Genomic DNA, 14,937 nt, shown 5'->3' with positions numbered 1-14,937 from the left:
TTCTTGAAAGCTGGTAGTTCATGCTGAAACTAGAGATCGGGTTTGCTACAAAGCAAAACAGTTATTTTTAGTGCTTTTGGACGTTTTTTTTTTCTGCAACTGATCAACATGTCCTTGATGACCTCTTGAGGCTATGCTTAAGGTATAAATCATAAAGCTCCCATCGATTTTTTTTTTTCTTTTTTTTTTTTGATGGATTCAGAACTATTCTTTCAAAGGGTCAGTCTTTGTGCTTTTCACATCTTCACATTCAGAACCAATACCACTCATCTCAAGCCGTGTAAATCAGGACTATTTCTCAGCCAGTTTTCTTTTAACTTTTCCTGAGGGCTTCTTTTGTTTGTTATCCTTCATTATTTATCACTAATTGTGTAGAATTATATTTATATTAGGTGCTATCATTTTTTTGGAGATTTTTCACAATGCAAAATCTGTTTGTCATGAGTGCCATATAAAGCTGTATTTTATTCTCCTTTCTCCACTTCACTGCACAACCAGTGGAACAAAATTTGGTCTGTAACTCTTACCTCAATGGAAAATTTGAATTTAGTATTAAATAATAGCAGATCAGACTTTGAACACATCAAAAGTACGATCAGTGCTCTGGCTGTTTCTGATCATAGTGTAGTTCCTGACTAATCTTCTGCATAAGAGTCCTGTAAAGTAACAGGCATATTGTAATTACTTCTATTCTAGACCATGAAATTGAGTTCCATAACTTTCTCTCCTCTCCATGCAAATTCCATTTTCTTCTACTTTTGTTCTACTTTGTCCCTTCACAGTGTGTTTCTTTCAGTCTAGGTGTCAATGCCTTTTAAGTTTCCTGTTATGATGCAAATAAACCTAAAGCTAAAGCTTTTCCTTCAAAAGGCAGCAGGTTGTAATTAATCAAAGGTTGGTTGGTTGTATGTTTGTTTTAACCTGAGTAAGTTATAGCTGAGTTTTTCTCTTTGAATGATACTTTACATAAATAGTGACTGACATGGGTGACAAAACTGAATGCGCCTTCACCAATTTTGTGGTGAACTCCCACTGAGCTGGGAGGAGATGTAGACTGGTCAGAAACAAGAACCATAGAACCAACTTGGCAGGCTGTGAGACTGGACCAACAAGATTCACAAGGTTTAACCAAGATACATGTGAAGTCTTTAACAAGATACGTGTGGGTTGGAAGAATCCTGCGCAGCAGTACAGGCTGGGGTCTGACTGAAATGCATCGCCATATCACCTGCCTGGCAGTGTGTCTTGACAGCAGTGAAGGCATATGTGTCCCAGGCTGCATCAGCAAGAGCACAGCCAGCAGATGGAGGGATGTGGGGTTGTCCTGCTTAGCCTAGTGTGTGTTAGATCAAATCTGAAACACAGTCCTGGTCTCCCCAGTTCAGGAGAGGCATGGAAAATTGGAGGGGGCCCAGTGGAGAACCACCAAGTTGATCACAGGTTTGGAGAAATTGAAATAGAAAGAAAGGTTGCTGTAACTGGTTGTGTTGAGCCTAGAGAAGACTCGGGGATCTCACTACAGTCTTACACTACCTATGAGATAGTTACAGAGAAGACAGAGGCTCTCTTCACAAGGATGCCTAGTGATAAGATGGGGCAAAGGGCATAAGGATAAAATTCCACCTGGATATAAGAAAAATCCTTCACTGAGATTGAGAACACTATAACACAGGAGTAGTTGTCTTGAGAAGTGATAGACTCTCCCTCACTGAAAATACTCAATCTTTGGCTTGACAAGGCCCTGGATAACCTAACCTGAGGCCCTACTTTCAATAGTACATTGGACCAGATGATCTCCAGATGTCCCTTTCAACCTACACCTTTCTAAGAATCTGCTTCAAAATAAACAGCAGTGGATTTAATTAGCTTTTTTTATTAACACATTTACTAAGCATGGAACTGGTGTGCTCAGGGGCAGATAATTTCAAAAACATTCCACTGACTGGGTATTTGCTTTGCTGGCAAAATCAGTTGTTTATGTCTGATACTGTAAGAATGCTAATATGAATTTTTATGAACTTTTTGTAATCACTCTAGTGAACTTGGTTCCTTTCAGGATTTCAGCTTCATACCACTGGGCTGCTGTATGATTTCATGTTTAAATACAGACACAAGGATTAATTTATAGTTGACAACTATCCTGTGTGCAGAAAACAAAGTAAAAAAAATATCCTAGTCTTTTTTGTCTTTTTTTTTTTTTTTTAGGAAAAGGTTCCTGCATATTTGGCAACATCTCCAATACCCACTGAAGACCAGTTTTTTAAAGACACTGACAATCATTTGAAATCAGTTGAAAATGAGAGGACATGTGCAAACTCAGAAATTCTACACTCTGCAGAAACAGAGACTGTATTCACCCCAGGTTCTGTGAAAAAGAAAAAAAGAAGAAGAAAGAAATACAAACAAGATAGCAGGAAGGAAGATCAGATCTCTTCTGCTGGGACTGAAGAGATTTTCGAAATGGAAATCAGCTCAGATGATGAAAAAAGTGTTCAACCCCTAAGGTAAACTCTCAGATAGTTGCTGACTGCTTTCACTGTTATCGCTGAACATTTAAAAAGTCACTTGTACATTTCCTCCATGCAAGCAATGCATAAGTTTTGGTAGGCTCTGGCTGGGCATTTCCTCAAGCAAACAAACAAAATTCCAAACTGGTATCTTCCAAATCTTTACAGAATCCTTCAGGTTGGGCCATTTTTTTATGAACATGAAATGTAGTTAAGCCCATTCTGGTAAAGAAGTGTTGTCGCAATCTGTTGTGTCACTGAGAAAGTTCCAGTGTAATTTCTCTGATGAGGCAGAGTGATCTTCTGGTGTGTTTGGTAACCTCTACATAAACTGCAGCATGGAATGCCTGTAGTACACCACATCTGAATTTGACTTCTCTGTAACTTGAAGTTTACTTTGGCAACTTAAAACTACATAAATGAGTGTTCCTTCACATTAGTAAAGTCAATTCTTTACATGTGTTTAAAGAGGAGGGAAAAAAAAAATTTAGTCCTGTAGTTTGAAGTGGATAAACTATTAGTAAAGTGGAGCTTGTGCTAAAGTGGTAGCACAGACTAATAAGCTGAAGAAGTTTACATGAGTAACAGGAAAGATTAAGATAATAGAAGAAAGCTATCAAGCATATAAATCCTTAAAATCTGGGGAAGGCCTATTCACCAGGACTTAGTTTTTAGAGAAAGCTAGCTGTTTTATTGGACAGTATTGTTGTTAGTTGTACTACTGTCTGAATCAATTCAAGTTCTGGTCTGGGAATTGCAAGAATGTTTTTGTGTAAGAGAATAAAGTATAACTGAAAAAGCTCCTTCAGGGTCTTCAAGGAAGTCTCAAATTTAATAAGTACCAGCCAAAAAGATTAATGGAACAGGAAAACATGAATCTGTTGTCACACCTATGTCTAATAAAACACAACAAACAAAATCTGGATTTTGGATAGATGTTGCCTAGAGTGTCTGTGTTTTTCTTAGTTCATTTCCCTTATCTTATTAATCTCATATTTATGTCAATGAATTGTCATTTAGATATTCATTGCTCTGTTTAAGTCTGGAAATTGGCTTTTTGTTTGGTTTGAGATTTTTTCCTTTTTTTCCAGTGTAAGAAAAAGAAGACCTTTGGTCAGTCTTCAGTGTGTGATTATTAAGACAACAATAACTTGTCATATTGAAAATGTCAAAAATAAAAATAACCATCAGGTACAGGAAGAAAGAAAATATAACCCATGAATCATTTATTTTTTTTTCAGTGTATCATTACAAATGGATGAAGCATTTAGCCATGTCATTCTAGTAATGGCTGTTTTCATCCAGTGTTTAGAATTCTAATGGCTATTCTGGCAATTATCTTACTTGGACTAGAGGTGAATAAAAAATTGCAAGTTTGACTGAAGTGTCAAATGTTTAGTCATAGCTGAACCATGGTCCTTTCGTAAAGGTTACTCTGGTTTTATTTTTTTGTAGCCTTTAGAATGAAAGATTTAAAAAACTTTTTATTTGTAAGCTACATTTTTTCACATGAGTAAGCAGAAACAGCAGTAGAAACGTATTATTGGACACAGAACAGTTCATAGTCTGAAAAGAAGATTTTGTAAAAGAATGCTGTTTTCTTGTGAATAGCAAGTAAATGAAGGAGTGAAAAAATATATTGTAGTGGTGGAGGCCCGGAGACAGTGGATTTGTGGCTCTGTGTCTGTTAGACAGTAGTCTGTGGCTCTGAGTTCATTTACTGTCATTTCCGTGGGCTGCCAAGGCAGGAAATAAAGTGCCTTGCAATAGGCAGACACTTGTTTTCTTTCCAGCTAAAGATACGGTTGTGAAAGCATTCATAAGATTTCTTTTCAAACCCTGTGGGTATGTAAGGTGATACCAGTGGGTTTGTTTTCTTTGGGATTTTGGTTGTTTTACTGTAGTGGTTTGTTTTGGGTTTGGTTTTTTGTTTGTTTGTTTTTAGTTATAAATGTGTGGCTCTGAAAAAAAGGAAGATAAGAAAAAGAAACTTAACTGTGATTAGACATAGCTTCAGATTTCAAAGTGAAACTAAGAAAGGAAAAGGGAGGCTGATGTTCTGAGAGGAAGGTCAAAAATTCGGTCACAGGTGCCAGTATGTAATGTCTTATCTAGTTCTATTCTTATAAAGCAGAAAACAAGCTGTTTCCTGTTTCTTGAGGAAAATCTATTTCCAAGTGTTTATCTACTTTTTAAAAAAAATATGTCATTTGTGTTTTTCAGCTATGATTTAGATATGTTAGTAGTGCTGGATGTACATAAAATAATACCAGGAGGACTGAGATTACAGTGTGTATAACTCAGAAATAGAGCTCGTTGTTTCTCCAGTGCTAAGGGTATCAAACAGTTAAAGTAGTTACCTGTCTCTGAAATCTGATATATTTATTTATACTGTATAAAGTGGATAAGGACAAGAAGTGGCAGCACTGTTTATAAATGTTGCAACATAAATAGCTTAAAATGGATGGTACAACTTGAAGTTATGCATACTGATTTTCCCTTCTTATTTTCAATAATCTTCAACTGCATTTGGATTTTTAACTTGTAGATTTATCCACTTATGTGTTAAATTTGATTTTTGTTTTGATCTTCCGTCTGAACTCTTTTAGACACTGATTTACAGTGAATAAAATCTGTTCAGTATTACCCATGTGTCATCTTGCCTCCCCTCTCATGTGACAATATTAAGAGCCTCTCTAATAATTTTTTTGTGTTTACTTAGTTGTTCAATCATACCTTTTCCCTCTTTGGAGATACTTAGGACTGCCTACAAAGATAGCATGAAACATATTTCTTTCACACTTAGATTAGTTTCTGAATTCAAAGGATGTACAGTCTCTGCAGCTCTCATCTTAAGTCAGGATGCATCATCAGGTTTCATAAGAATACTATTATAGAATAAGAAGTGGAGCTACAAAGACATTTTTAGAGTTCAGTATTTACCATAGTCTAGATGTCTTACAAATGAAAGACTTGTGCAAATGAGGTAGATCACTGTGACTGCTTAGTGTCTAATGGGCTGTATTGAGTAAGCATGTAAATTCTAAATATGTATTTGATAATGACGAAATATTTTCTTTTCTCCATCCATAAGAGAAATGAGCATTAGCATTGCAAAACAAATCCAGTGCATCTGTGTTGGTAATGAAATAAAAATATTTTTCTTTTTTCTTTCATAATATGGCTTAAAATAATTTCTGTCGCGTTTTGCGCTCAAATTCCAGGCATATCTTCCTGCTATTCTTATCCACTGTTTAGCCATGATGCCCTTGATCTAAGCTCAAAACAAGTTAGTTGTATTGTGAGAATAGCTATTTATTCAGTTAAATTCAGAAAGCTGTAAAAAGATCTGGTCTTTATGATGGTAACATTTAAAAGAGACTTCTGTGTAAAATACAGTGCATGACTGCTCAATGGGTTTTAATGTTGATTGGTTTTGGGTCTTTGTGGATACTAAGTAGACTTCCCAGTGCAAAACAAATACCACTGTTCAGAAAAGTACAATATTTCTACCTGCTTGTTGTAGTTGATGTTAATTTGTAAACTCTTGGGTAAATCGTGAGGCCTGATTTCCTACTGGTTTTAGTTTATGAAATGTGCATGGTCAAAACTACCACCTCTATTTAACTTTTCCAGTGATTGTAAGATTCACCATACTAAAGGCTATGTGTAAAAATTTGTTTGTCTTTGTATTGTGGTAATATTTTTTCTGTCTGTGTAGAGTAATATCACTTATCATTACTCATATAGCATAATATCATTTCTGCTATTGTGATTTCTTCAGTATTAACTTAGAGGAGTAGTAGATTTTAAAGTTGCAATATTTTCAAGTAATAATATTTTTTAAATAAATTTTAAGTTATATAAAGGTGTTTTGCAAACAATAAATCCCTTTAAGCTATACACTGATTTCTTTTGATCTTGGATTTTTAATAACATATATGATATGTAACTTTTTAAACTGAATTAGTAAAGCAGATTTTTTTATTGCTGACTTATTGTCTTGTGTATCTCCACAGAGGGTCCTCAAATTCATCACCAAAGGGTGAAGAGCAAAAAGAGTCTTTGATTTACCACTCGAAGGACCATTACCCCTTATCTGATGGAGACTGGTCCCCTCTGGAGAAGTAAGTAATTTTATAACGTCATCATACATATAATGATATAATTATTTAAAAAAAAAATCACTGTGCCTTTTTATTCATTTTCCCCCTTGACCTATAAAACTATTAAAGTTGCTTGACTTGTATGATATCAAATGCAGCATTTGATACTCATTTGAAACTTCGGGAACTTTCCTCTCTACTCAATGTATTAAAAAAGGTTGTCTTTATTTTATCATTCCCCCTTCAATGAAAAAGAACCCTTTCTTATTAAAATTCACTATTAAAGAAAGAAAATAAAGTTAATAAGATTTCCTTAGGTTGAGAAGGGTGTGGAAAACAAGTATGATCCGTATGATCAAGCAATACTTGATATGCCAGAAATCAGAAGTGTTGAGTGTTTAAGGTACATTTTGCTGTGTGAGGTAATCCAAATTGCTCAAGGTAAAGCTAGATCCTAAACTTGAATCATATTCCGTTTCAGAATAGAGAATTAGCTAGATACTGGAGTTCTGATATCCTTGATTATCTAGAGATACGAAAATCAGCATCAGCGGACCGTAGAGTCTTAAAAGTGGCATAATAGAACTCACCAGCTCAGTTTTCACTGTGACCAGGACCCTTCTGTTTGTACACTCAAGTACACTCTTCAGTTTCTGATGTTCGTGCCACTATATTCCTGTTGTGTTCGGTTTGTAGATTTTTCAAGGCTCACCCTTTGGATTTCACAACTCTTAACATGAATATCTATTGGCATAAGAAAGCATTCTGTCCATATGTGATAGTACTTGAGGTAAATTTTCTATCTTTTGTGAATATTGGACATACAGGAAGGAGCATCCATTTAGCACATAGCATGCAAAGTAGTATCTTGATTCATCTGAACTCTTCAGTAAATGTCTAGTTCTACTGCTTTTCAGCTTGATACATTCACAAGGTCAGTGAGGATTACTGGTCAGCCTTCTCTGATATCCAGCATTGCTTGTTAGCTGCTCAGTGCTCAGTTACCTGTTCTTCTATATCAATTGAGGGTAGTGCAGAATAGATCAACCTTCAGAAAATACTTTTTGAAGTGCATAGCCTCTGCTTCAGGTGTTTCCAGGGCTGTGGTGTCACTGGAGGCTGTATGTACCACCCCATGCTTGGTGCCTGCATAGCTTGTTAATGAATAGAAGCAGTTGGACAGGAAATCCCATTATCATTCCTTTTTGTTTTGGGTTGACAACCACATCCTCAATTACACTTAATGAGATGTAGTCTTCTCGTATGTTCCCCAAAGGTTTGTGGTTTATGACTGAAAAGAAGTCACCGTGTTTGACCCTAAGGATTGACATGGTATTGTATGGACTATATCACCTAGATAATTGTAGCATAGAGGCTGATACTCATTTTCAGTTTATAAAACTCTTAGCTAACATAGACTAGCAGGCTATTCTGGGAGAGATGATTCATACATCTCTTCTTGTTGACATATTTAGAGGTTAATCTGCTCTAACAACTTGTTTATGCATCATGTGAGATATACCTAAGGTCTTTATAATTTTGGAGGATTTTTTAACAGAAAGCTACCCAGTAGAGCTTGCAGTGTAACAGAAAAATTAGCAATTTTCCTTTCCCTCTTTGAGGTGGGGGTTGGGCACAAATTGACGCATGAGCCATCTAGGAGAAGAGAAATTTTGCATTAAATTATTTCTCCTAAGCCATCAAAGTAGGATTTTATAATGTAGCTATTGTACAGTGAAAGAGAATTGGGAGGTTTTAATAACCTCCTTTTTGGAGATCTGAAAAAGCTAACTGACTTGTAATTGAGGTTAGTTGTTTTCAGGGATCTCAGGGACGATAATAGCTTAAGTCTTTTCCATGAGGACACTTCTGTTTGTCCTACTCACTATAATAAGATGAAAAGCATAACCATTAACTATTTAATGTGTGATACCATCAATGTTCTTCCTGTTTTAACAAGTAATGTTACCATGACTAGGTCACTATTACAAGCTTGGGCCTTTTGGCTAAAGACTTCTGCCTGAGAATGACAATGGAAAACTTATGCTTTGGGGGAAGTGGAACAGACTTAGGGTCCCAAAGCCCTGAAGTATTTAGTCTTTTGCACTGAATACTACTGAATGTTAAGAATTAAGCTTAGAAACAGGTTAATATTCTGCATGACTTCCAGTTGACTTGTGATGTTGGCATGTGGTGAAAATTAGTTCATATTCTTCCTGAAAACATATATGTACATGTATTTTCATCAGTGTGTTACTTTAAAAAAGCCCTTCTAACAGTACAGAAAACGTTATTTCTGTAGGACTTCATTAAAGAAGAACTGAGGGGGGAAATATCTAAATGGTTTTCTTTCTGTGTCCTTGAGTAATGGAGGCTGGAAGTTGACTGTGAGATGATGAATTGCCACTGTAGATATGTTTAAATGTCCCAATCTCTTGGATTTTGTGATGTCCTCTTAGAGCAATGTGAGGAATTCTTACTGTCTGGATTGTGATCTGATCTGAATAGTGTCTATTTTTGTAGTCTGAACTGTGATTACGGTTTAGTCCTGTGTGATACTGTAAAACCTGAGCTCCACAAATCTCCAGAAAGTTTCAGATATGGTACTGCATTAGGTAACTAATCTTTGCAGGATTTTTGTAAGGAAAAAAAAATCCATAAATTAAATACCTGTAGGGGGTTACTGTAAAATTTTTAGTATTAAATCATTGAACAGCTTCAAAAGTTCATTTGGCCCAACCTTTCATGGAGAGAGAGTCTCAATGAGATGGTGTAGCACCTTGACACGTCACAAATTCAAACCTCCTGTGATGGGGACCACTTTCCTGGGAAGATTGTTCCAGTGGTTGATTGTTCTCACCGTAAAACAATTCGTTCTTATATCAAGGTGAAATCTCTCTTGGTGCAACAAGTGCAAAGACAAGTGCAAAATACTGTACTGGGATAACATAACTAAAGAGCCCAGTACAGGCTGGATCTGTGTAGATGGGGAGCAGCCTTGCTGACCTGGGGGTCTTTTACACAACAAGCTGAACACGGGTCAGCAGGACATGGCTGCAGCAACAAGGTCATACTGGATCCTGGGCTACATCCACAAGGGCATTACTGGCAGAGGCAGAGATGTGATTATCCCTTGCCACTGAGTGCTGGTCAGGCCACACATGGAGTGCTGTGTCCAGTTCTGGTCCCTACAATTTAAATTCAAATATTGACCTTCATATATATATATATATATATATATATATATATAAATCCAAGCTATAATATGTTAATGAACATCAAAGTATAAAAAGAGCAGCAGTTCAATAATATGCAGTATACTTGTCCTGTTCAAGAAAGGGCAGACTTGGACCTGTAAAATAATAAGAGAAAAATGATTTTGAAATCACTCCATTATAGCATTTTGTAGAGAGTTCTTCTGGCTTAAAAGTAATTTTGGCTAAAGTAAATTTCATAAATCTGTTTCTGATTTATGGATAATAATCACTGTAGGAAAAATAGGATGGATTCTAAAAGGTCATGTAGTACAAACACATCTGAAGGAAGTTTTCAAGTAATCTTTCCCTCTCTTAAGTTATCTTCTTAATGTTTTTTTCCCTGCATTGGGATTTGATGTTGTTTCATGCATTTGTCTTTTATTACTCAATTCTTGGCATAGCAAGGTGAAATGCTATATTTTGGCAAAGGTGAGGAACTTAAAGCTAATTTCCCTCCTTCTTTTAGATAAACTTTTTTTGTTTTGCTCTTGTTTTGTTTGTAAAATGGAACATGGACTGAGAGGAGAGCTATATCTGCACTGCAGATATAGTGGAGGAATCTATTTGGTGTGATCACTATGTAAGTCCTTTAATGTGATTTTGGTTTTAACCTAATTTCTCACTGTCTGAAAACCCTGCTGGGCTTCTTGCCATGTTGCCAAATAATTGAAGCTCTGTTAAGCTGTTGAAAACTCTACCAACAGTAGCTGCACAACAAATGCATTTTAAACACTGTAGCTTTCTTTTTTTTTTTTTGTTGATTTGCTAGCCCTTTCTCTGAGCAAGTCTGCCCTAAAAGCGATTCAGAACTGGAAGTTAAGCCCGCTGAGAGCTTGCTCAGATCTGAATCTCACATGGAATGGACATGGGGAGGATTCCCAGAATCAACCAAGGTAAATTTATTTATTGTCTCTAACTTTTGCGAACTGAGTTTTGGCTTGTTTAAAATTGTGTCCTCGGAGAGGATTGGAAATCTGCTGCTGTTCTTTAGAATGATTCAGCTGAAATGGGAAAGTAGCACCCCCTCGTGGCTGGCAGAGGTTTGGCTTCGTTGAGTTCAAAAGCTGCTCAGCAAAGTTTTTCCAGAAAACCTAGCCCTAAAAGTCTGAAATTTTTGAATTTTTAGTTAGAAACTGAAGGGAAAAACTTTAGAAAATAATTTCCTTTGTTGTCAAGTAAGTTCTAGTTCATTTCAGAAGAACTGTAGCCTTGGTAGAGTAAATGTGGTATCTTAACAGGACAACTGGCAACAGAAGCCCTGATATGTCCACATTTATGCTATTTTCTTGCTATAGTTTGGTTAAGTCAGCACTTCCTCTATGCCAGTTTCTATGCTGAACTTGTAAATAAACTATTATGAAACTTCTGTTGCCGGGAACTTTGCTAATACAGTGGGACAGGTTTTATCTTGCTAAAATATGTATTTAAATTCTTTTTTGGATTGCCTGTGACCAGGACTTTTACCATGAATACAAGTTTAATGTTTAGAATAGAATAAAACAAACAGAAAAAGTGAAAGGATTGACTAGACTTTTGTTTTCCAGATAAGCAAGAAAGAGAAACTGGAACATTGCAAAACAGCTACCATTACTCCATCAGAGAAGACTCATTTTAGGGTCATCCTCAGCTCTGATGAAGTTGAAGACGATGATGATGTGAAAGATTCTGTCTGTACAGTACTGAAACCTGAGCCAAGAACTCATCCTCTGCTTCAGCAGATGGATGTTAAAGATTCTCTTGCTTCTGCAATCGTAGAACCACAAGTTGCTTTGCCATTAGATGCTGATCATCATTCCAGAATGTTGGTGGACCCTTTACCAGAAACAAAGCCAACAGCAAAAACCGACTCTCCTTCAAAAAAGAAAGGTATGTAATAAAGCTGTTGATCTCTGCCTTCTGTCTGGTGTACCAATTTTGAGGCCATAGTGGAAAAAGTAGAAATGGGCCTTTTCAATTTTTCCTATTTAAATCTTAACTGACTAAAACTATAATTAAACTCTTGAATTTATGAATGATACAAATAAGTCTGAATATACCACAATTACATTTGTATTTAACGTGTCTGGTTACCTTCATATTGGCAATCTTAATTGTTAAAATTAACAGGGGTGCACAAGCGAAGCCATCATCAAGGACCTGATGATATTTACTTGGATGACCTAAAGGCTTTGGAACCTGAAGTTGCAGCACTTTACTTTCCCAAAAGGTAATTTTGAACTAATATTCAGTGGATCTAGGGTGATATTGCAGTTGCATTACATGAGTTATTACATGTATTATTTATGTGCCAATTCTGATAACAGGACTTGGACTTCAGGTTTCTAGGCTTTTATGGAGTAACTGGTACTGATCTCATTGGGAAAATATATTTCTAGTTTGAGAAACACATTGGAAGATCACGTGGGAGATCACTACTGAGAGTTTTCATCTTTGTGGAACCTGTATGTTCTGCAAACAGAGAGGGGAGTAAATTTAAACTGCACGCCCCATTTAAACACTACTCCAGTGCTGTTTTGCCACATTGCTAGCTCTAGAGAAGCAGACATGAGTTTATATTTTGCATGCCCCGTACATCCTTTCCAACTTTTTAATATCAAAAAAGACCAACAAAAATCCCACTGCATCTTCATGCAAGGCAGCTCAGTCTCAAAATTCACTCATTGGCTTTTTCTGAAGAATTTGAAACATTTTTATACTCCTAAAATATTCTGCAAAATAATAACTGTCTAGGAAGACCTTTATAAAAATACAGCTTAATAAGAAAGAAGTGTCTGTTGGTTTATGTTAAAACTAGAGTAGTAAACTTTTCAGTACTTCAGTTCAAACTAATAACTTTAACCTTAGATGACAGTGTGATTTTTTTTTTATGTTATCTTTCTTTTCTATTGTACTTTTTCCAAACACACGCAGTGTTTTGAAAACAAAATAGTGTCCTTTTGGGTTTTTTTATTCTTATTCTACAGCTTTCTGGTAAAGATTGAGGAGCACAGTATTGTTCTGCAGAATTAGAATGCAGAGGATGTTTTCTTCATTTAAATCCAATTTTGTTGTAGACAAGAGAAATGCAATTATTTCCCAATTTAGGTGAATGTTAGGAGAACTGGAAACTGTCAGTCTGCTAGTATTGTGAGGGGTTGATGGGGGTGTTTGTATCTGGATTTTTGTTTGGCTGGTTTTAAATTTATATTGTAAAATTATGTAGAAATGCAACAGCAAGTTTGTTTGTTGTTGTTTTTTGAGTAATCATATAATATGTTCTGTACATTTTTTTTCTAAGTATAATACTTTTCACTTTCCTTTAGTGATTCTGATCCTGGCTTCAGGCAGTGGACAGAGTCAGATACCCTTTCTGGTTCCCAGTCACCCCAGTCAGTTGGAAGTGCTGCTGCTGATAGTGGTACAGAGTGCATGTCTGATTCTGCTATGGACTTGCCTGATGTCACACTGTCACTTTGTGGAGGTCTCAATGAAAATGGAGAGATTTCTAAAGGTACGTGAAAGACTTTAGAACATAAAGAGTAATAGAGCTCAGGCAGCTAAATCTGAATGCTCTGATTTCCTCCTTACAAAACTTGGCTTATTACTATACTCATGTCAAGAAAGGAGAATGGATAATCTTTCATTTTTCTAAACTTCAGAAGCATTTGCCAAGCAGAGATAGCAGAATTTAACCTCAAATTAATCAAGAGCACTTGATGTCTTGAGAAGCTTTCAGTCTCCTTTTTTGCACTACATGTTGTTTATCTGACCAATCAGCCTGATTTCTGGCTGCAATTACTTGCTTAGTCCTATATAAATCTTCAAAACTCATGTTTTTTCCAATTGCCTGATTATTTTTTTTTTTAGTTTTCTTAAGCGATTTAAAAAGAAAACAACTTTAGCTGTTGTGTTGGACTATCTCTTTGCCTGCATTCCTTTTCCTGTCCTAATTTTTTGACAACCTTTAGATTTTTACCAGCTGATTCTTCTCCCCTAATGCTCTAGTTTATTTAATGTTGGAGTTGTATGTATTTTTGAGGGAGCACTTGTGACCCCATAATCTTTATGAACATGTACTACAGTGCTTTTAGTATTAGTATTACGTTTAGTATTACGTTTTTAATGGTCATTCAGTCTCTAATGCATAAATTGAAATTTAAATGATCATTAATAAAGACTGAGAACACTCAGTACTCTTGGTAACATGGTAGTAGGAATTTGCTTTGAGAAAATTGTCTTGCTTGCAGGGGTCTTACACTAAATCGTGGATTTCTGCAAACATATATAGAAACTAGTCATGAAAATGCTATTAGTTAGTGATAGTAGTAGTTTTTCAAACCTGAAAAGCAGCAAACATCCTTTACCTCCCCTTTTTGTGTATTATCTAGGCCCCTTACCATGCCATTATAATTTTTGAAGAAAACTTGCTTAGACAAGCATGGCTCCCTTTTTCCAGCCTGCAAACTGAATTAGTGTCTGCCTCCTCCTTATCCTCCCTTTTCTAATTTCTTAATGCTCGTTACTGTGACTGTTGGAGTGGTGCAAGGCTTCCCCTGTAAGGGAGGAGGCAGTCACAAGACCCTTGACAGGTAGGCCATATTAGCATATCTTCAGTGTTATTGCAAGATCAGCAAAGACTCTGAGATGACAGAAAAGGTTTTCCTAGACATAAACTAATCAGACATCTTGGGATTTTATATTATTAATTTAAATCTCTTTCTGTTGCAGAAAAATTCATGGAACATATTATTACTTATCATGAATTTGCTGAAAACCCTGGACTCATTGACAATCCTAATTTGGTTATACGGATTTATAACAGGTAAATTGTCTGTATCATGTAATTAGGCCATAGAAAATCTCATTTCAAACCTACTCTTTAAAGTGAGCACACTTTTCAACTTCCATTGCATTTTGTGTTATTGATGAATTGTTTCTCAGTCTCAAAGAGAGATATTTTGAACCGAAGATTTGCATTAAATTTAACTTTAGCTGGAGTGAGATTTTTTTCTGCAATTTCAACTGATGTTGAATTGTATATATTAAAATCACTCTGGGGCCTCTGGTGGTCTAGTGGTTAGGGTGCAG

At 36.0% G+C, this 14,937-nt stretch overlaps 1 protein-coding gene across 2 annotated transcripts in view; it reads left to right on the top strand.

Moving 5' to 3' along the window:
- The window catches only part of LPIN2 (lipin 2), a 45,908-nt gene that overhangs the window by 18,396 nt on the left and 12,575 nt on the right, over positions 1-14,937 (top strand). For both annotated transcript variants that reach the window (XM_017831553.1, XM_017831547.1), the window contains exons 4-10: positions 2,206-2,504; positions 6,527-6,634; positions 10,640-10,763; positions 11,415-11,736; positions 11,977-12,076; positions 13,173-13,360; positions 14,578-14,671. In XM_017831553.1, the coding sequence (XP_017687042.1) occupies positions 2,206-2,504; positions 6,527-6,634; positions 10,640-10,763; positions 11,415-11,736; positions 11,977-12,076; positions 13,173-13,360; positions 14,578-14,671 (1,235 nt within the window). The remainder of the gene's footprint in view (positions 1-2,205; positions 2,505-6,526; positions 6,635-10,639; positions 10,764-11,414; positions 11,737-11,976; positions 12,077-13,172; positions 13,361-14,577; positions 14,672-14,937) is intronic.

Source organism: Lepidothrix coronata, unplaced genomic scaffold (assembly GCF_001604755.1).
Source record: "Lepidothrix coronata isolate B3197 unplaced genomic scaffold, Lepidothrix_coronata-1.0 Scaffold6, whole genome shotgun sequence".
Lineage (NCBI taxonomy): Eukaryota > Metazoa > Chordata > Aves > Passeriformes > Pipridae > Lepidothrix > Lepidothrix coronata.
This window is presented reverse-complemented; position numbering and strand designations above follow the sequence as displayed.